This window comes from Podarcis bocagei (assembly GCF_964188305.1).
Source record: "Podarcis bocagei genome assembly, chromosome: 17".
Taxonomy (NCBI): domain Eukaryota; kingdom Metazoa; phylum Chordata; class Lepidosauria; order Squamata; family Lacertidae; genus Podarcis; species Podarcis bocagei.
Genome location: NC_138143.1, coordinates 20850637 through 20875378, shown reverse-complemented (window position 1 = coordinate 20875378; position 24742 = coordinate 20850637). Strand labels below are relative to the sequence as shown.

Genomic DNA, 24742 nt, shown 5'->3' with positions numbered 1-24742 from the left:
TATTTGTCATTCAGTCGGGATGCAGTGCATGGGATACAGATATACAATCTTACTGGATTGACAGAGTAGGATAAAAATGTCCCACCCAGACTTTGTAGCACTTTCTCCTTGTTGTGTTTAGTGATTACAGTGGTGCCCCGCAAGACGAATGCCTCGCAAGACGGAAAACTCGCTAGACGAAAGAGTTTTCCGTTTTGGAGGTGCTTCACAAAACAAATCTCCTATGGGCTTGCTTCGCAAGACGAAAATGTCTTGCGAGTTCCTGCTGGTTTTTTCCCCTCCCCCCTTTTTCTAAGCCGCTTATCAGCTGATCCGATAAGCCGATAAGCCGCTAAAAGCCGCTAATAGCGCTAATAGCGCTATCCGCTAATCCGTCAATGGGCTTGCTTTGCAAGACGAATAAACCGCTAGACGAAGAGAATCACAGAACGGATTCTTTTCGTCTTGCGAGGCACCACTGTATATCATTTTGTTTTGGCAGACAAATGGTTCCAAATACTGCATTGGGCAGGTGACACCTACCAGCTGAGTAAAGAAAAAGAAAAAGCTAGTATGAATTGCATATGCTACCCTCTGTGCTTTATCAAGAAAAGGAACGGCATCATTATGAACAAGTCCTTTATATTGGTCAGAATCCAGCATTGCATGAGCAGATTTCCACTTGGGCACCTGGACTTCAACATCTCTGCTTCTCCCCACAAAATATGCTCCAGAGAAACCACAACACCTGGAGCAGGTGAATGAAAGCACTCAGAGGGCTCCACAGGGAGAAGAGGAATGTGAAGTCTTGTTGTAAAAACAGAGGTTTATTCTGCTTGCTCAAGGTCTGCAGACAGCACTGAATACAATCTATTGCTTAAAAGTTCTAGATGCTCAGGTTGTGAACGTGATCCGTGCGTGAGGCATGTTTACAACCCGCAGTGCCGTGTCTGTGCACGCGCGGGTTGCGATTCGGCACTTCTGCGCATGTGCAAAGCACAATTTAGTGTTTCTGCACATGCGCAAGCGCCGAAACCTGGAAGTAACCCGTTCTGGTACTTCCAGGTTCGGAGCGGTGCACAACCTGAAAACACACAACCTGAAGCATCTGTAACTCGAGGTATGACTGTACAAGCGTTTCCATCTTTCAGATACATATGGTTTGATAGCTTAAAACTTGAGACAGTGGCATTTATGGTGCAATCGGTTTAGCAACAGAACAGAATTTGAAAGCTCACCTAACCAAGTCTAACATAGCATCCACTGTGGAGACCTCAGGTGTACTGCCCATTCTGTCAATCTCCGCAGCATTCTGGGACACTCCTGGTTTGATAGCCACAACCAACACAACCCCTGTAATGGAGAAAAATAACATTCTGAACAGATGTAAATCTTGCACACAGCATTTTATTTTATTTTTACAAGGTGTACAATGGCTGTTTCCAGAGCACAGCAAATGACAGGCCAGGATTGTGTCAGCTGTAGAGTCAGTGATTTTTCCTTTCAAGTTTGGTGGAAAACTGAGTTCACTGTTACAGGATACAAAGTCGCCACAAGATCATGTTAAGGAATGCAGTTTAATGGGTTAATTCCTTTAGTGAGGAAACAGCTGACTCATTTCTGAGCTTCTGTGGCACACACAACAGAGAGTAAGCTTTATAGGAGGTGAAAGGATAAACACACAACCCACCAAGTCATTCAGCCTATTGATGAACCAAGGCAGCAGATGGACATAGGGGCCAAAGTTGCACATTCACAATAAGTGAAATGATGGTTTATGTGAATGGGCTGGATCCTAAGGAGGAGACTGCAGCTGCTTTGCTCCTGCCTCGTCCTTGTTTGCTCAGTAATAATAATAATAATAATAATAATAATAATAATAATAATAATTTATTATTTATACCCCGCCCATCTGACTGGGTTTCCTAGCCACTCTGGACAGCTTCCGGCAGAATATTAAAATACAAGAATTCATCAAATATTAAAAGCTTCCCTAAACAGTACAGGTAACGGTACAGGTACAGGTAATCCCATGGTTAAGCATGATAATTGTTGTTAAGGCAATCCTGTATGCCTATGAAATCACATATCTGGAATGTAGCATGGAGGGGAAAAAACATCCTTCTCCATGAGAATGACTCTAGATGTAACAGTTTATCCAAACATGCTCTTTCTAAAAAATCTGGGTGAGGTGAAAAATGACTGTCCACTTCTGATGTGCATTTAAAATAAAAACAAAACATCATTGTACAATGCAAATAAATTTAAGGATTATAAAGATTCTAGGATTACCTAGGATTACGGCTAAAGCTGTAGTGAAGAAGTAGTAAACAACTGCCCGCAAGCCAATCTTTCCAGAAATGCCGGAGTCCAAAGCAGCAACACCTGGGGATATTTGGAAAATAATGAGATTCTAGTTCATAAACATTTGTAAATAAATGCAGTTCATGTCTAGATCAGATCAGATCAGAAGAATCTTTATTTGCATCAGTCACTAGCCATAGCAAGAAAATAAAATGTACTGAAGAGGTGAAAACTTAACTATACAAAATACATTTTGGAGGTTTACATCAATAGTAAAATAATGGATCTTATTCTAACTGCCCCTGCTAGAAACCTTGCAGTTTTTTGCTGCCACCTGATCATCTTGATCTGCTAGAAGAAAGGGCAGAGTAGCAAGGGTTGAGTGACTTGGCATGGACAACGTCACTCCTCAAATCTTTTTATAAGGAGTGCAAGCCAGAAGTACATGAGCCACCGACTCAATACTGCCATCTCCACATGGCCAGTTCATGTCTACATTTCTGATATTTGCTTTACCTATTCTCCTTGCATTGTGGGTGACTTCCAATTAAGCTTTTCCACTTGCAGAAAAAGCTTTTGATACACACGAAGGGCCATACGTAGTTCAGTGGCAAAACAGTCATTTCACATGCGGAGGGTCCCAATCCCGGGCATCTCAAGGTACGACTGGGAATGTGCCCTGCCTGAAACCCTGGGGAGATGCTGACCCGCCAATGGAGACAATAGTGAGCTAAATGCACTAATCATGGTTTGATTTGGTATAAGATGACTTCATATGTTCATATGAAATGCCTACTAACATAGTAGAGTTAAGGGAACTTCCAAGACAGTGTGGAAGGGGGTGCAGGGGGTTGCAGAAGGAAGAGGAAATTGGTTGAAACCACTTGTTAGTAGACACTTCTGTTCGATCAACCAGTATGGCAGCATTACTCTCTGTTTACAACAACTGTCAAGCAGATCCCTGGAATCTCACAAGCATGGCATCAAGGTGTTGTATCTCATCTGCTGCACCACCTTCAGATTGATTAATCAAAGATATATCATATTTACTTGAGTCTAATGTGCCATCAAATCTAATGCACACCTCAATTTTCAGAACCTGGAAACCAAAAAATGTATTTGCTGGCAGATGTAAATGTGCCATCGAATCTAATGTGCCCCTTAATTTCTGCAATGTAATTTGGCTAAAAAAGGTGAGCATTAGATTCAAGTACATATGGTATTACCCTGAACATACAGGTCTCATTGGGTCATTGTGGCTGATAGCCAGCATCCTATCCTGATAATGTATCTGTTTGTGCCATTTTATTCTATGTCGTACATGCCACCTTTTTAACTTGCACAGGAAAATCTAACTGCTTTTAAAAGTGACTCAGTGGCATGGGAAATTTATTTCATGAGATGGATGTTAGCCTGTCTTTTCATCTAATAAAATAAACTAATCAGTTTTAGAAATAAGACATTATTTCAGAATTTCAGACAGTGATACCTCTGGTTATGAACTTAATTCATTCCGGAGGTCCGTTCTTAACCTGAAACTGTTCTTAACCTGAGGTACCACTTTAGCTAATGGGGCCTCCCGCTCCCACCACGCCGCCAGCACACGAGTTCTGTTCTCATCCTGAGGTAAAGTTCTTAATCTGAGGTACTACTTCTCGGTTAGTGGAGTCTGTATCCCAAAGTGTTTGTAACCCGAGGTGCTTGTAAGCCGAGGTACCACTGTACAATGACGGTTAGGAGGCTTTGCCTCTGAAATGTATTGCTTAAAAATAAAAATAAAAAATAGCCAGGAAGATATAGCAATGGTTCATCAATGGCTATTTCTGCTCTCCTCCCCCCTCCCCCCACTCCAAGAGATGGGAAGAGACTGTAACTTAAATTGTTTCATAACAAACAACAGGATTATTTCCATTAGAATTCTCAGAACTTCTGACAAGAAACAACATCTCCTGTGGGCAGGGTCCGAATTTGTGGCTGTGTATACAACACGCATTTAAAGCACCCACCAAAGAATCCTGGGAACTGTAGTTTGCTAAGGGTGCTGGGTATTATCCATACATGTAAAGCTACAGCTCCCATGATTCTTACAGGATAGGACTATGTGATTTAAATGATGGTCTGTGCAGTTCTCAGCATGAACTTTCAGTCTTTAAGGAAAAAAATATTTCTGGGGTTAATATTTCACTGGAACAGAGAGGAGAAACCTGTGGTCCTCCAGCTATATTTGGATTCCAGCTACCATCAGAGTTAAGTCGGCGCAGCCAGTGTTAAGAAAAGATGGAAGTTGTAGTTTAATAACGTCTGGCAAGTTACAAGTTCCCCATCCCTGAAGTACCAGCATCCATAAACAAGTTTGCAAGAACCCAATCTGAATCAGGACAACTAAGGAACTCCATGGGCAATGAATGTGAAGGAAGCGCTGTTGCATTTAGGGGGAAACAGTTGGGGTTAAACCATGCTTTCTTGACATGGAAAGGTTCATCTATACTGGTTACAGAGTCCACAGTGATAGCAGAAAGGAAATCGTGGTAGCACAAGATCTAGCCAGTAGGTCAATATAGATGGAAAAATAAGGGGAGTGGTAACATACAGAGAAATCTTGTTTGGGGAGTTTTTAATCTACAACCATACATTCCAGAAATATATGAATAATTGGTGCATTAATCATTTTGTGCTTTATGAGCAATTAGGTTAAAAAAATAAACCCTCACTTTCTACTTGTCATTTTTTTTAAAAGAAATACAACATTGCAAATTATATACCCCTCACAATGAAAAAAATACAAATCAGAAATGGAACATGAAAGCTCATGAGGTTTGTTTGTTGGTAACGCATGCCTATTTTCAGGGAACTATATTACATGTGGATCTGAAGATTGGAGCTATAGCTTTCAAATTACTGGGCAAGCATGCTTAAGCAGAACAAAGTGAAGGACAGAGAAAATACCACAAAAGGAGAGAGTGCAACAGTCGCAAAAGAAATGAAATTAAAAGAAAGAGACAATAAGGAGCAACATAAGAACCCTTTTAAAGGGTCTGTTCCTGGAACAGAAGTCAAGAAGGAAGTACTTCTGTCTATTTGTCAATGCTAAGAAATTTCATTCAGCAACACAGATAAAGCTTCTTAAAAAACATACAAAATCAAGCAAACCTTGGGACAGTGTTCAAATTTCACAAGGTTTTCCAGATAGGGAAAAGCTGCAACAAGCTCAGTTTAATAAGCAAGGTCTGCATTACATACCAATCACATACATTCATAGTTAAGATCTTTTGCTAAAAAAATTCCCAGCATTTCAGTGGTTTTCAGAGAGATAAAACTCTGAAAACCTATTCCTATGGATAAATAACCGAAGGACAGAGGATCGATCCATAGCTCCATTGCAAGGAGATCTTATCACTTGATCATGTTGGCGCTAGGCATTCTGGCAGAGAAGCTGTGTTTGAATTGCTGGGCCAGTGCATTCCTCACAGCCCTTCTTCTATGCAAAAGGACAAATATGCAGTTATGGTAGGAGCTCCTCTACCTCCATTCTTCAGTGTCCTGGCTGGTTTGGTCCTTCATCCCCTTAACTATAAACAGTACAAATTTGTATCACTCTCTTTTTAAAAAAAAATTAAAAAATTTAATTTATTATTATTATTAAAATAATTCAGCATTAATACACACATATTGTGAATATACAAGCATACAAACATACATTTCATACAATCCTTAAAAATGTTCAAACATACCTACACTCAATCCCACAGATAATTCCTTTTCCCATCACCATCCACAACCCTTCACCCCACCTTTGTGTTAGACTTCCAATCTATTCCATTGCAATTTCTTTCCACTTCTATTACTTTCTTTCACACCTTTAACCTAATTTCATGCTTCTTTTTCTATTACACATTGTTATCCATCTTATTTAGTATTTCAGTATTTAAAACGGAACTTGTTTATTCGAATAGGAGTTCTGATTTTTCAGTATGGTTTTGCAAGTATCCTTTAAACACCCCCCAGTCCCTGTATCACTCTCAATAGTTCCTTTAAGGGACAAAGACCCAAGTATTACACAAGGGGATTGAAGAGGCAGTGGTGGAGGAAGGGGGGTGCGGTGGGGGCAGGCCGCCCCGGGTGTCACCACGGGGTGTGTGTGACAAAATGCTGGGTGGCACTAAGGCCTGCAGCGCCCAAGCCATGTGTCTCTCCTGGGAGTGACACGGTGGCTTGAGCGCCCGCAGGCTCTACGCTACCCTAAACAGCCCACCCACCACCTCCCCCTCAGCTGTAGGGCAGCTGAGTGGGAGGGGCAGGCAGACTCCAGAGGCCCCATGGAGCATCCTGTCCCACATTCTGGGCGGGTGGCCCCGCCCCATGGCCCAGGGCATGTGCGCTGCCCCCAGGCGCCTAATCGGCTTGCTCCGCCACTGTGGAGAGAATCCTGTCATTTCCTTGCACCCCAAGATCAACATAATTCCCCTGGTGCATCCGCCAGTATAGTGTGTTAATGGCTTATCCTGTACTGTTGCCAGAATTGTGACCGTGTCCCAGTACAAAGCTATAGAGCTCTGTTCTATGTTCTTTATGGGGTGGTGCCTCGGCACATTGACTTCTACTGTCATGTGTCAGCATTTCAGTATTTTAAAGGTAAAGGGACCCCTGACCATTAGGTCCAGTCGCAGACGACTCTGGGGTTGCGGCGCTCATCTCGCTTTATTGGCCGAGGGAGCCAGCATGCAGCTTCCGGGTCATGTGGCCAGCATGACTAAGCCGCTTCTGGCGAACCAGAGTAGTGCACAGAAACACCGTTTACCTTCCTGCCGGAGCAGTACCTATTTATCTACTTGCACTTCGTGCTTTTGAACTGCTAGGTTGGCAGGAGCAGGGACCGAGCAATGGGAGCTCACCCTGTCGCGGGGATTCGAACCACTGACCTTCTGATTGGCAAGCCCTAGGCTCTGTGGTTTAACCCACAGTGCCACCCGTGTCCCTTCAGTGTTTCAAAGGTCCCACTAAATTACTAAGATGGAGACCCAGAACCAAATTTCAGTTGAGCAAGGCTTCCATTCTGAACGATGTTGTGAGATAGTAAGATATGCGTGCCTCTGCACATGTGCAGAGTTCCTTCTCTGCACAGAGTGACCAGCGTTAGTCCCACAAAACACCCGATATTAGGGAGAAGATCAAAGGGTGTGCCTTTCAGGCAGGCTTGAACTCAAAGCAGCTCTCTTTTAGAAATTAGCCACTGATGAAATCTGAAAGTCATCACTGAGTGTGAATCAGCAGTCCTCCCTTTCTCAGAGCTTCTAGCAAGGCCTGAACAAGTCACCTAGCTATTAGAGGGAAACTGACAGAATCTATTTCTTCCTCCATTCCATTTAGCCCACACAATAAATTGGTCATTAAAGAGGATCAGCAAAAAAGCCTGTCCTGTTTTAACTGCCTGTGCCAACACTGCTCTATTTGATGATCAAACCATAAATCCTCTTTCTACAGAGATTGATTTCATACTGCATACTTGGCCAGTTCCCGAGGCAGACAATAGGTGCTTGTTGTGCTTGCACAAGATATAGACTGCAGAGACAAAATGCATGACCTCAAACACACATGCCATGCTTTTGAAGAGTGTGGTTACTACTTAACCAAGCGCGATCAAACATTAAAATGAGCTCTGCTGGAAGAGCACGTGCATTAAGAACTGATTCACACAACCACTTCAGTGTACAGTTCGGCAAAGCAGGTGGCTACGTATAATGTGGTTGTGCTTTGTGAACGTGTCAGCAGAATGATGTGGATGATCTGGAATTCAAAAGCAGCCTGCACACAAACCAGGTTGCACGTGATGTGTAACTGATCAACTCACATAACCTAATATGAGGGGAAAATTCTAGTTTTCCTACATTGCAGAACAATCACATTGCCATCTCTTTGAAAACTGCATCACAACCACCTTGCAAATTTCAGACTAAGGCAATCATTGTCTTCCCAGAAGACTGTGAGGATTTACACATGTCTTCTATGACGCACGACCCATTTCCTCCTTTAACTCTCATCTGATGACTGTCAGAACAAGAGGGAATCTTGCCTTACAGAAGGATTTGTGAGGGCACCTGGCTTGATAGTAGTGCATATGGAAGGATCTAGAGGTCTTAGTGGACCACAAGCTTAACATGAGTAAACAGTGTGATGCAGCACCAAAAAAGAAAAGAAAAGCTAATGCAATTCTAGACTGCATCAAGAGAAGTCTAGTGTCCAGATCAAGGGCCACCAAAACTAAAAAACTGAAGGAATGACCGCCGGATGTGGAGCACACTTCCATCCGCAGACAAGCCACAGCTGTCTGAACATTATGCCCTCTATCTAACCTTTGGCTTTCTCAGTGGTCTGCCGTGCTCTGTCTGTGACCTTTGTCTCCTTCATTATACATTGTTCAAGGGGGAAATGAAGCGGTAGAAACAGGTGCCAAAATAACTTTGCACCTGCATTACCAACTCCTGCCTCATGCCCTTCACTTCACCCAACTCTACAGTTTTGTGATTCTATGATTGTTAAGTTCTGAATTTGAGGGACGCAGGTGGTGCTGTGGTCTAAACCACTGAGCCTCTTGGGCTTGCTGATCAGAAGGTCGGCGGTTCGAATCTGCACAACGGGATGAGCTCCTGTTGCTCTGTCCCAGCTCCTGCCAACGTAGCAGTTTGAAAGCATGCCAGTGCAAGTAGATAAATAGGTACAGCTGCGGCAGGAAGGTAAATGGTGTTTCCGTGCGCTCTGGCACTCATCACAGTCCTCCATGCACCAGTAGCGGTTTAGTCATGCTGGCCACATGACCCAGAATGCTGTCTGCGGACAAACGCCGGCTCCCTCAGCCTGAAAGCGAGATGAGCGCCGCAACCTCATAGTCACCTTTGATTGGACTTAACCGTCCAGGGGTCCTTTTACTTTTCAGCTGTCCTAATTAGCTTGAAAAGATGAGTACTCCATTTAGCTCCAGTCTTTGTCCTGCTTGGCAAACAATGCCCTTCATCACAGTCATTTCCTTGCACTTCACGCCAATGATTTGAACACTTTCTTCCTTTCCTTGTAAGATTTTTAATAATTCAGAATATACAAACTTCTGCCTATTTACACATCCCTACTAAGACAACTCAGATATCTCACACTGCAAAGCCACAGCTACTTTCTTGTAGAGGTATCTAGCAGGGTGCCCTGCAGATGTTGCTGGATTGGACAACTGGAAATGGATACAATACCAGTCGGTTCCAACATCAAATTTGTAAGTAACTTTATCAGATGACTATCTGTAAGAAGCACACTTATTCATGTATACAGCTCTTCACGTAAGCAAAAATTAACATGTCGGCAATTTCCAGCTTCTTAATTTCCCCACCTGAAGCTTAAATAGTAAACCAGAAGTGTACATTACTGAGTTGTCATATTTTAAAATATTTACAAGTATCCATAAAAAAAATAATCAAGCAAAACTTGGGATTTCTGTGAATAAAACATTTAAATCATGTTAAGTGCCCCTTTATTAGGTACCCCCTCCATAAAAAAAAGTTTAAACACTTTTGGATGTTCACTTCATGTATAATTAATATGGCATATATTTTTGTTTTTGCTTTCTGAGCTTGTAATCCGATGGTCCCTGGGAAGGAGTTTTGGGCCCATAGGATATATTGGATATCCCCTTCTAGCTTCAGAGAGTGAGATCCAGTACAGTCATACCTTGGAAATCGAATGGAATCCGTTCCAGAAGTCCATTCAACTTCCAAAACCAAAGCGTGGCTTCTGATTGGCTGCAGGAAGCTCCTGCAGCCAAACGGAAGAGCAGAAGCCACGTTGGACATTCAGCTTCGCAAATCGGGTTTTGTCACTTCCGGGTTCACAGCATTTGGGAGCCAAAACGTTCGAGAACTAAGCTGTTCTGAAACCAAGGTATGAATGTACTCAATTTTCTCTTCCCACAGTTCTAATGCAGAACTTCAGCGTCATTAGGGACAAAAAGGGGACATGGCAGGGTACAGTTTGGGGGTTTGTGTGCTGGTCATCACAAGGCGCTAGCATTTAGGATATGCTGTCTTGCGCCTTAACAGGCTTGTTCTTTAAGCTTCCTGGATGATTTACTTTCAATTTATGCCTTCTGACTAAAGGTAAAGGGACCCCTGACCGTTAGGTCCATTCGTGGCCGACTCTGGGGTTGCGGTGCTCATCTCGCTTTATTGGCCAAGGGAGCCGGCATACAGCTTCTGGGTCATGTGGCCAGCATGACTAAGCCGCTTCTGGCGAACCAGAACAGCGCACAGAAACGCCGTTTACCTTCCCGCCGGAGCGGTACCTATTTATCTACTTGCACTTTGACGTGCTTTCAAACTGCTAGGTTGGCAGGAGCAGGGACCGAGAAACGGGAGCTCACCCCGTCGCGGGGATTTGAGCCGCCGACCTTCTGACTGGCAAGTCCTAGGCTCTGTGGTTTAACCCACAGTGCCACCTGCGTCCCGGAGCTCTAAAATGCATTCACTTCTCAAAGGTTTGTTGTTACTCTGAAACAGCACAAGACATCTGCTTTCCACTTTGAAGGATCAACACTCCCAGCTCTTCCTTCCAGAAGCAAAACCAGAGTTTTGCTTGGTACATACAAGATAACAGCGCTGGTGGCCAGGTGTGTCTCCTTTGGAGGGTATTTTCTAACTGGGGAGCCATGTCTGACAAGGTCCTCTCTCTAACCACCCCACCTTAGGCAAGGAGTTTGCGTGAAGGAGGATCTCATAAGATGATTTTAGAGGATGGGCAAATTGATAGGGGATTAGGTACTCCTCCTCTCACCCCTGGCAATCCAATTTGGGAGGTTATCAGAGCATGGTTAGGCTATCCCTGTTGAGAACTGGTTGCAGTTGGTGAAGCAGCTGCAATGTAACCGGGAAAGGACAAGAGCCCTCAGAAGAAACCCTGAGCTGAGAACCTGCTCTACAGTTGTGTAAATTTCAAAGTTTGAGCTACCTAAAACCTGTTAAGGAACAATAACCTAGAAATTGGAGGTGAAGGAAATGCTTTGATATTACAGGGAACCAGGCAGAGGGCCTTCTCAGTAGTGGCACCCGCCCTGTGGAATGCCCTCCCATCAGATGTCAAGGAGATAAACAACTATCTGACTTTTAGAAGGCATCTGAAGGCAACCCTGTTTAGGGAAGTTTTTAATGTTTGATGTTTTATTGTGTTTTTAGTATTCTGTTGGGAGCCACCCAGGGTGGTTGGGGAAACCCAGCCAGATGGGCGGGGGATAAATAATAAATAATTATTACATTATATTCTTAAAATAGCATCAGTGTAAGACTTGAGAAATGTTACATTTGAAAATCGTGGAAGTAAAGTTTTAAATGCTTAATGCTATTTTTTAACCAAACAGATTTTATTTACAGAAATAAGAATATATATATATATTTGGTCTTACCTGTTATCATACTTGATATAATTAATGGCAATATGATTAGCTTGAGCATCCTCATCAGAACTTCTCCCGGAAAGGCAAAGTAAAATTTATCCAGATTGGAGAGATTTCCATATTCCCTAACGGCGACACCCAATCCAATGCCTAAGAAGTAACAGTGAAATACAAAACCAGATTTAGTATTTGGGAGGGGGGGGGGGAGGAATGAAATCATGTTTTGAATATAATTTTAATCAACATAAAGCAAATTATGACAGTGCTGGAAATGTTTGTTCTTCGAAAGTACAGTGGTACCTCGGGTTATAAACGCTTCGGGTTACAAATGCTTTGGGTTACTAACTCTGCTAACCCAGAAATAATACCTCGGGTTAAGAACTTTGCCCCAGGATGAGACCGGAAATCGTGTGGTGGCGGCGCAGCGGCAGCAGCAGGAGACCCATTAACTAAAGTGGTACCTCAGGTTAAGAACGGTTTCGGGTTAAGAACGGACCTCCGGAACGAATTACCGTATTTTTCGCCCTATAAGACGCACTTTTTCCCCTCCAAAAATGAAGGGGAAATGTGGGTGCGTCTTATGGGGCGAATGCAGGCTTTCGCTGAAGCCTGGAGAGCGAGAGCGGTAGGTGCGCACCGACCCCTCTCGCTCTCCAGGCTTCGCGGACCTCTCCTCAAGCAGCGGGAACGTTCCCACTGCTTGGGGAGAGTTGCCGGCATCCCGAAGCCTGCAAGCGCTGATCCCAGCACGTGCAGGCTTCGCGGATCTCTCCCCAAGCAGCGGGAACGTTCCCACTGCTTGGGGAGAGTTGCAGGCATCCCGAAGCCTGCGCGCGCTGATCCCAGCACGTGCAGGCTTCGCGGATCTCTCCCCAAGCAGCGGGAACGTTCACACTGCTTGGGGAGAGTTGCCGGCATCCCGAAGCCTGCAAGCGCTGATCCCAGCACGTGCAGGCTTCGCGGATCTCTCCCCAAGCAGCGGGAACGTTCCCACTGCTTGGGGAGAGTTGCAGGCATCCCGAAGCCTGCAAGCGCTGATCCCAGCACGTGCAGGCTTCGCGGATCTCTCCCCAAGCAGCGGGAACGTTCCCACTGCTTGGGGAGAGTTGCAGGCATCCCGAAGCCTGCGCGCGCTGATCCCAGCACGCGCAGGCTTCGCGGATCTCTCCCCAAGCAGCGGGAACGTTCCCACTGCTTGGGGAGAGTTGCAGGCATCCCGAAGCCTGCGCGCGCTGATCCCAGCACGCGCAGGCTTCGCGGATCTCTCCCCAAGCAGCGGGAACGTTCCCACTGCTTGGGGAGAGTTGCAGGCATCCCGAAGCCTGCCCGCGCTGATCCCAGCACGTGCAGGCTTCGCGGATCTCTCCCCAAGCAGCGGGAACGTTCCCACTGCTTGGGGAGAGTTGCCGGCATCCCGAAGCCTGCAAGCGCTGATCCCAGCACGTGCAGGCTTCGCGGATCTCTCCCCAAGCAGCGGGAATGTTCCCACTGCTTGGGGAGAGTTGCAGGCATCCCGAAGCCTGCGCGCGCTGATCCCAGCACGTGCAGGCTTCGCGGATCTCTCCTCAAGCAGCGGGAACCACCGCTGGGCTCCCACGGCTTGCAGAGAGCTGCCTGTTTGGGGGCTGGGGTCGGGGGAAGCTCGGGCTGCCCCAGCCCCGCGCCTGGGGGGGAAATAATTTTTTCCCTTTATTTCCCCCCCAAAAAACTAGGTGCGTCTTATGGGCCGGAGCGTCTTATGGGGCGCAAAATACGGTAAGTACTTAACCCGAGGTACCACTGTATGTTATTCAAAGATGGCAGAAGGTTCCTTCAGGTGTACGGACCTGTGAGGCAACTCAACGATGGAAGCATTCTTCCTGTTGTTGTTCTCACTGGCTAATGCCTCACCTTGGAGCATGCTCAAAAGTTAGGTACACCTAGCCACCAATCACATGGTTTGAAACAACTAGCGTCTCCTGAAACTGCCCCATTGTTCCAACCCATCAAATACGTTTTCTGCGTGTGTCTATGCAACATAAAGTTTTGAAACGGAGCGGTCTGCTTATATATACAAAAATATAAAGAAAAGGAAATGAGTTGGGCTTCAGTTCTCTATGCTTTTGTTCTGGAGAGACATTTTCTCAAGAATGTTTCAGCCCAAACGTGAAGCTTTCAGATGAAGCCATCTGTCATCTGCCTTGGATAAAGAAAGACACATTCTTTCTTTCAGCGCTCTTTCCTCATTGACAGGCTAAATTTATTTTGTTTTAATGAAGTACGTTGTGCTACATGATGAAAAGGAAGCAACACAAAGCATCTCAGTGGTTTAAGGAAGCTGTCTAGCATGCGGTGACATTCTGTGTGATTTATCTTGCTCAGTATAACAGCAGGAATAAACTGAATCCTCTCCTTACCTTCCCAGACTATCATACTTTACTCAGAAGTCTGCACATAGTAAATTTCAAATTATTATTATTGTATTTGTATATATAGCTAAAGGAAACAAATGTATATGAATACATGTTGTATGGTAGTTTCATAATAAACCTTTTGGAATAGCTGGCCATATGTTAACCAGGTTTTCTACGTACAAATTCATTCCTAAAGTTGAGTCACCCTATTTTATAAGCACTTGCAGTCAGTCCAGGGAAAGGAAAGCAATGTCAAAAATATAACTGAAAACACTTAATGATATGTTGAGTGAAAATAACTTTCACACAAGGAGTTTCTCTTATTATTCTAGAGTGGATTTTGTTTTCTGATTACTGCTCTTAGCATAGTTATAGGCACATTATCTCACACATGGCATAACATGGTAGTTTTCAAACATGCCATCTTGTTGAAAACACTTTTAACCAAATTATTTACATTGCTCAGTTTCATTTGTGGTACACAGTTTGTTCTAGTCTTTAGGATTTTTAAAAACCGAAAATCATTGTTTTTTAATGGTTTTTATGTAAACTTCTTAGAACTTTTTATTATATTTGGTTTTGTGGAGTATAGACCTAATCTCTTGGGAGTATAAGCTTTGTTTAAATGCAGAATGTGATGTGCAGCAAATGCAAAGCTCTCCTGTAGCTGGAAGAAGAAGAAGAGTTTGGATTTGATATCCCGCTTTATCAGTACCCGAAGGAGTCAAAGTGACTAACATTCTCCTTTCCCTTCTTCCCCCACAACAAACACTCCGTGCGGTGAGTGAGGCTGAGAGACATCAGAGAAGTGTGACTAGCCCAAGGCCACCAGCAGCAGCATGTGGAGGAGCAGGGAAGCGAACCCAGTTCACCAGATTACGACTCTACCGTTCTTAACCACTACACCACACTGGAGAGGGGATATTTAAGCTCCTTTAAATCTGTAGTGAAGACACCCCAGGCAGGGGTGGAGGAAGGGGTGGGTGCGGGCCGCCCTGGGTGTCACCACTGAGGGGGGGTGACAAAATGCCGGGTGGCACTCACTGTGGGGCCTGCAACGCGCCCGAGCCACACGTCTCTTCTGGGAGTAACGCGGTAACTTGGGCGGTGCAGGCTCCATGCTGCCCAAATGGTCTGCCCGCTGCCTCCCTCCCAGCTGTAGGGCGGCTGAGTGGGAGGAGGCAGGCAGATTCCGGAGGCCCTGCGGTGTACCCTGCCCCTATGGGAGGCTCGCCCAGCCCCTGGGTGCACAGCCCCAGGAGCCCAAGCAGCTTCCTCCACCCCAGGGAATACGGCTGCCAGTAAACAACTAACCTGTTAGCCCAGAAGTCGCAATAACTGTCAGCATTTTCATTCTCTCCCGTTGCTGGACGTGTGTTTATTACATCACATGTCTGTGTTTACATTCCGTGCTTGGAAAGTGAGGGAAATGGAAACCAGTTCTATCTCTTCCGTTGGATTGTACTTTTGTACTTTTTCTCTCTCTCTTGGAGAAGATGTGAGAAGACACCATGGTTGCTTTGTCTTGTAAAGGTAAAGGGACCCCTGACCATTAGGTCCAGTTGTGACCGACTCTGGAGTTGCGGCGCTCATCTTGCTTCATTGGCCAAGGGAGCCGGCGTACAGCTTCTGGGTCATGTGGCGAGCATGATTAAGCCACTTTTGGCGAACCAGAGCAGTGCAGAGAAATGCCGTTTACCTTCCCACCAGAGCGGTACCTATTTATCTACTTGCACTTTGACGTGCTTTTGAACTGCTAGGTTGGCAGGAGCAGGGACCGAGCAATGGGAGCTCACCCAGTCACGGGGATTCGAACCGCCGACCTTCTGATCAGCAAGTCCTAGGCTCTGTGGTTTAACCCACAGTGCCACCCGCATCCCTGCTTTGTCCTGTATATATTGCTTAATAAATTACTTAGATGTCACACCTCATAGCCTGAGCTTCCAGCTTTACTCTGCTGTTTGAGTGTGCATATATCTTCGGATATGTGTTGCTGCTGCGCACCGGGACTGCAGAGTTATGAGCGTCCCGGGTTGCGCTCCAGAGGAAGATGTCCGGAGAAGTCTGTCTCAGTGAGGGCGCTGTGCGATGCCCCCCCCCAATGTGTTCCAATAATGGTTATGGGCCCAGAGATGTAGAGATGGCCGTGTGCTTATCGGAGGACTGTCTCATTGATTGATGAGGTATGTGGCTCTGAGTTCAGCGAGCACTAATTGCTGGGAGTCGCGGCAAGCCGCTTGCAAGATTTATTGCTGCTTTGGAATTTCCTGGCTACTTGTGGTAGGTTGGAAGGCTGGTGAATGAAACTTACATTGGAGAGATTCCCCCCCCCCCTGTTTTATTATTCAAATTTATTATCATCATCATCATCACTGCCTGCAGCATACTATAGTCAAAAGTGACTCTCTTTTGATGGTTGATGGTAATGGTTGATGATATTACCCACTATTAATATCATCAACCGTTTAAAATGTTCTGGGCATTGCACAGCATATGAAATTATTAGGACTTTACTATGGAATCCCAAGATTTCTGTCCCTGTATCTGTAAATTTGTCTTTAAAGCAAGGCAGTCCTGTGCTTTACACCCCAGTCATCTCTGTTTTTCAGCACGCTGACACCATGTGCCCGTGATTCTTGAGCTGGAGGCAGCTTCCCAGTGCTGTGTTTTCTCTGAAATAATGGTTCTTATGGCGACCATCAGATTTATAAATGTATGGAGGGAGCTCATCTGGGCTTCCTGTTCTGGCAAATTACTGCCCTTGGCGAGTAATGAATATATGTTACCAACAGAAGTACAAATAAAATTAGAGCTCAGTTTGTTTGTGAATTAAATCCTCACGATTCCGGATGGGAATTTGTTTTGTTAAATCTAAAACCTTTCTATACCAGATTCTTTTCAAATAAATAAATAAATCCTGCACTTGCACCAGTATTGACTGATCTGTTTTCAAATGCCATTACAGCCATGGGGGGGGGGGGCTTTTTCTATATTAGAAGTTTATAGCAAAACAGATGCACAGCTGTCAAGACCTCTTGCAAAGAAGCACTGGAGTTTCAGGGATGTTGCATCCTCCAAGTACCACTGTAGGGTTGTTGCTATTCAGAATACTCTGTGGAGTGTGGTTGCTTGAATGATATAGAAACTCACTGGATAATGCCTGTTGAAAGGTTCATACATGCCACCACAAATGTGTAAGGGCAGTGCTGGATTTACATATAAGCTAAACAAGCTATAACTTAGGGCTCCACTCTCTTGGGGGCCCTAAAAAACTTAAAGGAAAAAAACCTGGATGTACATTTCCAAAATATAAGATAAAAAACAAATAAAATAAAACCTACATACAGCAACAGTGTTTTGTGTTGTGTAGGCTCCTATGATGTAAGCAATGGGTTCCGCCTGATAGCCTGCTCCCTAAAATATCACCGGTTTGCTCATTTCTATAGATAGGGTGCCTACATTCTGTATGAACTTTGCATTCTGCATGGACTTTACAACAATTACTTTGATAAAATACATATTTTGTTATGTGCAAATGACTTTAGATACATTAGGCCCATAAATTACCATATAGCATATATTCAACACAAAAAAAAACAGTGACAATTTGCTGTAGACAAAGGATGGCTGGACATATAAAGGGTCCCATTACCTTCAGTAGCTTAAAGGTAAAGGGACCCCTGGCAGTTAAGTCCAGTCGTGGATGACTCTGGGGTTGCGGCGCTCATCTCACTTTACTGGCCGAGGGAGCCGGCGTTTGTCCGCAGACAGCTTCTGGGTCATGTTGCCAGCATGACTATGCTGCTTCTGGTGAACCAGAGCAGTGCACTGAAATGCCGTTTACCTTCCCGCAGGAATGGTACCTATTTATCTACTTGCACTTTGACGTGTTTTCGAACTGCTAGGTGGGCAGGAGCAGGGACTAAACAACGGGAGCTCACCCCGTCATGGGGATTCGAACTGTCAACCTAACTGCAAGTTAGGTAGGTTCCACTTTAAATGCAAACTGAATTGAATTCCTTCCCTACCTCTACTTATGAATCTACCACTGATGAGTGTAGTAGTTCTTACAACACCTGCACCAGGTCATGAACATAATACAGTTGTTCAGTCTGCAAAGAGAGGACTCACGTGGAAATAGAATTTGCAATGGAGTTGCAATTTCTTGGTTTCAACCAATGTGAAATTTTCACATTAGCGCCGTACTTAATGTCAAGACCAGGCATAGGCAAACTCGGCCCTGCAGATGTTTGGGACTACAACTCCCATCATCCCTAGCTAATAGGACCAGTGGTCAGGGGTGATGGGAATTGTAGTCCCAAACCATCTGGAGGGCTGAGCCAAGATTAATGGAAGTTTGGATTTCCCAGAGCAGATGTTTACTTCCTTTCTTCCATTCCACTGACCAACACTGCTAGCTTGGTGCAGTCATTGTGGACAAAAGCTCTGCCCTGACTCTTAACAGGGAAACATTCTGTCAAGGCAAAGAAGAAGCTGAATCATAGTTATACAGTTCACAGTAGATCAGGCTTCCTCAACCTCGGCCCTCCAGATGTTTTGAGACTACAGTTCCCATCATCCCTAACCACTGGTCCTGCTAGCTGGGGATCATGGGAGTTGTAGGCCAAAAACATCTGGAGGGCCGAGGTTGAGGAAGCCTGCAGTAGATTATGTATATTAGTTGTATACAGTTCAGCTACTGCACTACTGCTTACTCAAAGCTTGGTTGCAAAAGTTTCGAAAGGTTCCACAGAAACATACTTTTCTTTTTCTTTTTTACTTAATAATTTAATTATTTTTAAGATCCTCAAGCAAATGAAGTCCCCAAACATCAAACAGCATTTGATTGAACTAAGGAAGGATGGAATTGTATTTTGTAATTTACCTTGAAAAAAATGTGATTACACTTTCAGCTATGAAAAGGTTTCTAATTGAAATGTTGTTGTAATATATTTCGCCCCACCCAAAAAAAATATATTAAATTGCACACAAGGGCATGTCCTTGTACCAAAAAAGCAATTTAACTGGTTTCTTTGAAGTATGACACGCTTTATCATCCCAAATACCAAAAATACACTAAGCATAGCAGTTATCCTTAACAATGTTCCGAAGTACTGAAGTATAGCAGTACATATTGATCTTAATATAATGCTATATGGAAAAGCTATTTTCATACCCAGGCTATTCTTCATTAACCCATACTCACAATTTTGGCCTTTAATTGCCCAATTCTTTGCTAAATTGAGACAATTTTATGATGTCCATACATTTCAATTATAATAGATCTTCGTGCTTCCTTCAAAAGATCTATTAGAATTCAAATGTATGGACATAAAATGTTTATATACATTAAAATGTGATGCTATGAGTTTCTGGAAAATTTACCAACATGTTTTTTTATTTAAATAATGTTATCTTTTCACAACCATTACTTATCTAAAGTAGATTTCTTTAGGAAAACATAAAACTAAAATGACTTCCATGTGAAATATATAGCTGCTTTAGAAACAACGTAACTTGCAAACAAACGGTGAAGAAACAACAAATTTGCCAGTAGATTCTATTTGTATGTATTATTTTAAATCATGGTCAGTGGAGAAGGATTAAAGTCTCTAAATTTCTCCCTGCAGGAAAGCAGTGGGGGAGATCAAAATATGAGCATTGCATGTGTGAATTTGCCTTCTGGATCAAATCATGAATGTACAAAACTCAGAAAAGTAACTGAACTGTAGCCAAGATCTAAATAATTATGAAACTCATTCCAACATCCCAAGGTGTACCCCCACACACAACGAACGGCAACCTCCAAGGTCACCTGATAAGATTCTGAAGGAGTATGTCCTATGGCACAGGGATGAGTTGTTCAAAGTAAAATGAACAAGAATTTACAAAGGATGTATTCAAACCCCTCGTGCTCAGATCCTGAGCCACATATGCAGAGTCCAATGGATGACTTGCTTTGTCAAGTGATATAAAAATTACTCCAGAGACACTCCTCTCCCCCCCCCCCAAAGACTAAAGGACCCCTGGACAGTTAAGTCCAGTTGAATTCTCCCCACAACAGGTGTCCTAAAGTCAGTGCCGGATTTACATATAAGCTAAACAAGCTATAGTTTAGGGCCCTACTCTCTTGGGGGCCCCCCCAAAAAATAAAGGAAAAAAACCCCTGGATGTACATTTCCAAAACATAAGATAAAAAACAAATAAAATAAAACCTACATACAGCAACAGTGGTTTGTGTTGTGTAGGCTCCTGTGATGTAAATAATGGGCCCTGCCTGCTAGCCTGCTCCCTAAAATATCACTTCTTCTTAATTGTATTTCCGTTCAACAATTACTTTGAGAAAATACGTATTTTGTTATGTGCAAATGGCTTTAGATACATATTAGGTCCATAAATTACCATATAGCATATATTCAACACATTTGGTGTAAACCACAGAGCCTAGGGCTTGCCAATCGGAAGGTCAACGGTTCGAATCCCCGCGACGGGGTGAGCTCCCGTTGCTCTCTACCTGCTCCTGCCAACCTAGCAGTTCGAAAGCATGTCAAAGTGCAAGTAGATAAATAGGTATCGCTCCGGTGGGAAGGTAAACGGCGTTTCCGTGCACTGCTCTGGTTTCGCCAGAAGCAGCTTAGTCATGCTGGCCACGTGACCCGGAAGCTGTACACCAGCTCCCTCGGCCAATAAAGCAAGATGAGCGACGCAACCCCAGAGTTGTTCGCGACTGGACTTAACTGTCAGGGGTCCTTTACCTTTACTTTTTAAATATGTATACACCGTCCAGATGCATGCTCCTTTGCCCTTCTAGATCAGTTCTGAGAGTATGCGAAACTAGAGCCTAGACACATTCAAAAGTAGTTCCAAATTTCTAAGAAAGTACGCTGAACTGTAGGGCTTATCTTTTGCTATTTCTGATGGTTAAAGGAGCAATTCTAACTATGGAAAATCAGCTTAATGACCCTGTCTTAATTTAAGTCAGCCTAAGGTAAGCCAGGAGGGACGTGGGTGGCGCTGTGGGTTAAACCACAGAGCCTAGGACTTGCTGATCAGAAGGTCAGCAGCTCGAATCCCCACAATGGGGTGAGCTCCCGTTGTTCTGTCCCTGCTCCTGCCAACCTAGCAGTTCAAAAGCACATCAAAGTGCAAGTAGATAAATAGGTACCACTCCGGCGGGAAGGTAAACGGCGTTTCCGTGCGCTGCTCTGGTTCGCCAGAAGCGGCTTAGTCATGCTGGCCACATGACCCGGAAGCTGTACGCCGGCTCCCTCGGTCAATAAAGCGAGATGAGCGCCGCAACCCCAGAGTTGGCCACAACTGGACCTAATGGTCAGGGGTCCCTTTACCTTTAAGGTAAGCCAGATCCAAACCCCATTCAGGAGCAAGGCTACTGCCAACTGAGAGAGCCCAACCCCGTTTTGAGGGAAGCCTTAAAATACAGTGGTACCTCGGGTTACATACGCTTCAGATTACATACGCTTCAGATTACAGACTCCGCTAACCCAGAAATAGTACCTCGGGTTAAAAACTTTGCTTCGGGATGAGAACAGAAATCATGCTCCGGCAGTGCGGTGGCAGCAGGAGGCTCCATTAGCTAAAGTGGTACCTCAGGTTAAGAACAGTTTCAGGTTAAGAATGGACCTCCGGAACGAATTACGTAAGTACTTAACCCGAGGTACCACTGTAATAGCCTTAAATAAGCCGTAAATTAAGAGTGTGACTTACAGCACCACTTTTTTTTGCTGGCATAAGTTCTGCTGGGCTGCTAGGCCACATGATTGAGATGAACAGAGTTAGGGTCCCTATGAAGTCTCTTCCCTGCCTGTCCCTGTCCCCAACATGCTTTCCTAGGGACTTGACACCAGCCTTGATCCAGTCAGCTTTGGGTCGGCTGGCTGAGCACCGTCTGAGCCAAGACGAGCATTTTGCACCAGTGCATCTCCAGCTAAGCTAGGGTTGGGGACATAAACCACTGCAGCCTCAGCTGACTGAGCCAGAGATCTTCTGCAGCCTAACTCACTGGTGGATCTTGGGTTAAGGTTGACCCTAAATCCCCAATCAGACTAGGACGTAGGAGACCAGGGTTCAAATCCCCAGTCAGCCATGAATCTCCCTGAATTACCTTGGGCCAGTTGCCCTCTCTCAGCCTAACTTATGACACACAGTTGCTGTGAGGATGAAATGTAACCCACTGAACTATTTGGAGGACATAAATGTGGGATATGGAAGTGAGAGCTGGACCATAAAGAAGGCTGATCGCTGAAGAATGGATGCTTTTGAATTATGGTGCTGGAGGAGACTCTTGAGAGTCCCATGGACTGCAAGAAGATCAAACCTATCTATTCTTAAGGAAATCAGCCCTGGGGTGCTCACTGGAAGGGCAGAACTTGAAGCTGAGGCTCCAAGACTTTGGCCACTTCATGAGAAGAGAAGACTCCCTGGAAAAGATCCTAATGTTGAGAAAGATGGAGGGCACAAGGAGAAGGGGATGACAGAGGACGAGATGGTTGGACAGTGTTCTCGAAAATACCAGCATGAGTTTGACCAAACTGTGGGAGGCAGTGGAAGACAGGAGTGCCTGGCGTGCTCTGGTCCATGGGATCACGAAAAGTCGGACACGACTAAACAGCAACAAATGTGGGATATAATTGTAACACTAAAGTAAACAAACTGACTTCAAAAGGAATTTTGAATTAATTTTTGAATTTTGATTTAATTTCTTCAAGAAAAATCGCACTGCTGTTTGTCTTTTTATGGCACCATGACTTACTTGTGGAATCCTGAGAGCTATAATTCAGGTTATGGGAAACCAGTATTGAGAGAAATGGAGAGGGAAGAGGCATGTTTGTCTCTAGTATTAATTTGCCCACATCGTTATGAAATACACTGAACGGATGGCATTTAACAAATATTAATATTGCATGAGAATGATGTTGGTTGGATAAGCGTGATTTACACTTCTAACAGCCAGAGTAATACCAATAACTGAATGCAGTCAAGTAAATGAGATTACTGAAATGAATTATTTAACAAATCCTGGCTGGAAACAATCACCAAGGGTACTTTATATTTTTTGACAGCCAGGCAATTCGTGCTGGAGTGAGAGTGTACAGCTTATACAGTGGTACCTCAGGTTAAGTACTTAATCCGTTCCGGAGGTCCGTACTTAACCTGAAACTGTTCTTAACCTGAAGCACCACTTTAGCTAATGGGGCCTCCTGCTGCTGCCGCGCCGGGGGAGCACAATTCCTGTTCTCATCCTGAAGCAAAGTTCTTAACCTGAAGCACTATTTCTGGCTTAGTGGAGTGTGTAACCTGAAGCATATGTAACCTGAAGCGTATGTAACCTGAGGTACCACTGTATACAAAAATACTTGTCTGTTTCTATTTTTTAAAAAATACACAGAAATAACTTCACATAGTAGAGGTGTCTTGGGAGATTTAAGAAAGAGAATGGGGATCATTCTTCCTGGAAGGAAGGGAAACTGAGGCTGCAGTGCTTTTTGCATTTATTTGGGAGTGAGTTCCATTTAACATTGCTTTGATGGGTTTTTTCTACAACCAAGCAGTATATAACTTTTATCAAACAAACAAACAAACAAACAAACAAAGAAATAAATAAATACAGAGCCACCTACATCTGAGTACACGTTGTTAGGCTCTCCTGCAATCCTAAACCTACTTGACAAGTAGCAAGTTCCTTTGAACTCAGCAGGGTTTATTTGCAAGTAAATATAATGTAAACCAGATGAATTGCTGGGGTTCTAGCAACAAGGTAAAATCTAAGATTAGACCAACAACAGATAAATTAATGGGATATGAACTTGCTGAACCAACTTTTAAAAGGGATACAAGAACGGGAGACGTGAGGAAGTCAGGAAAATATGTGAATTTAAGATGTAAAATTAAGAAAGAGGGAATTTTTGTGTTTTTCCTATATGTGTTTTTTCTTTTTATTATTAGTATTTAATGTATGTACTTTTGTATTTTGTATTTTTGTGCTTAATGTTTGCATTTTTGTATTTCGTAGTATGTATTTTGTGTTTTTGTATTCTTTTTGTCTTTGTATTTTTCTATACTTTTGCATTGTTAAAATCTAATAATTTTTTTTATAAAATAATAATAAAAAAGAAAATATAATGTAAATCAGGCGACACAGCTCCTATGCGGCATTCACAGAATGGTCATCTTTCCCTTACTTCAGTTATGATCCTAATAAGCTTTACTTGGAAGCAAACATTTCTGAAATGAGCCTCCTTTCCAAGATTACTAGGATCATGCGGGGCCAGGTACTAGTATAGGGCAAGTCAATGATTGCTGAGATGAAGAACGATTTAATGATCTGCAGTGGGACTAGACCTGGGCAATCAGCTCTCCTTAAGGTTTTCTCTTTTCTTAAAATACTTGCCAAGTCTGGTTGAACTTAGTGGGACTTACACCTGAGTAAACGTATTTCGACTCAGGAGCCACGGTGTTTTAATTTTATCAGCATTCTATAGACGCTCAACGAATGCCAGATCAGCACATAAACATTAGTACCATTTCATCACAGTGGCAAAGATTTGCTCACTGCCAGCTCTTTCCTTTATTGCAACAGGGCTGAGGAAACCTCCACCCACCCCACAAAGAACAAATCTGCATC

The 24742-nt window shown here is 43.9% G+C and overlaps 1 protein-coding gene and 1 long non-coding RNA gene across 3 annotated transcripts in view; one reads left to right on the top strand and one right to left on the bottom strand.

Annotated features, from left to right (window-relative positions):
* Positions 1–24742, bottom strand: part of SLC1A1 (solute carrier family 1 member 1) — a 42841-nt gene that overhangs the window by 16682 nt on the left and 1417 nt on the right. The window contains exons 1-4 of one of the 2 annotated variants that reach the window (XM_081176596.1): positions 15415–15457; positions 11717–11857; positions 2272–2364; positions 1218–1332 (exon numbers count right to left, since the gene is read on the bottom strand). In XM_081176596.1, the coding sequence (XP_081032722.1) occupies positions 1218–1332; positions 2272–2364; positions 11717–11857; positions 15415–15454 (389 nt within the window). In that variant the 5' untranslated portion in view covers positions 15455–15457. Of the gene's footprint in view, positions 1–1217; positions 1333–2271; positions 2365–11716; positions 11858–15414; positions 15458–24742 lie in introns of those variants that run through there. The other variant, XM_081176595.1, reaches the window with a different exon arrangement.
* LOC308577263 lies at positions 15516–17034 on the top strand. Its single transcript, XR_014003549.1, has 2 exons — positions 15516–15633; positions 16710–17034. It is a non-coding gene; the product is annotated as an uncharacterized lncRNA (long non-coding RNA).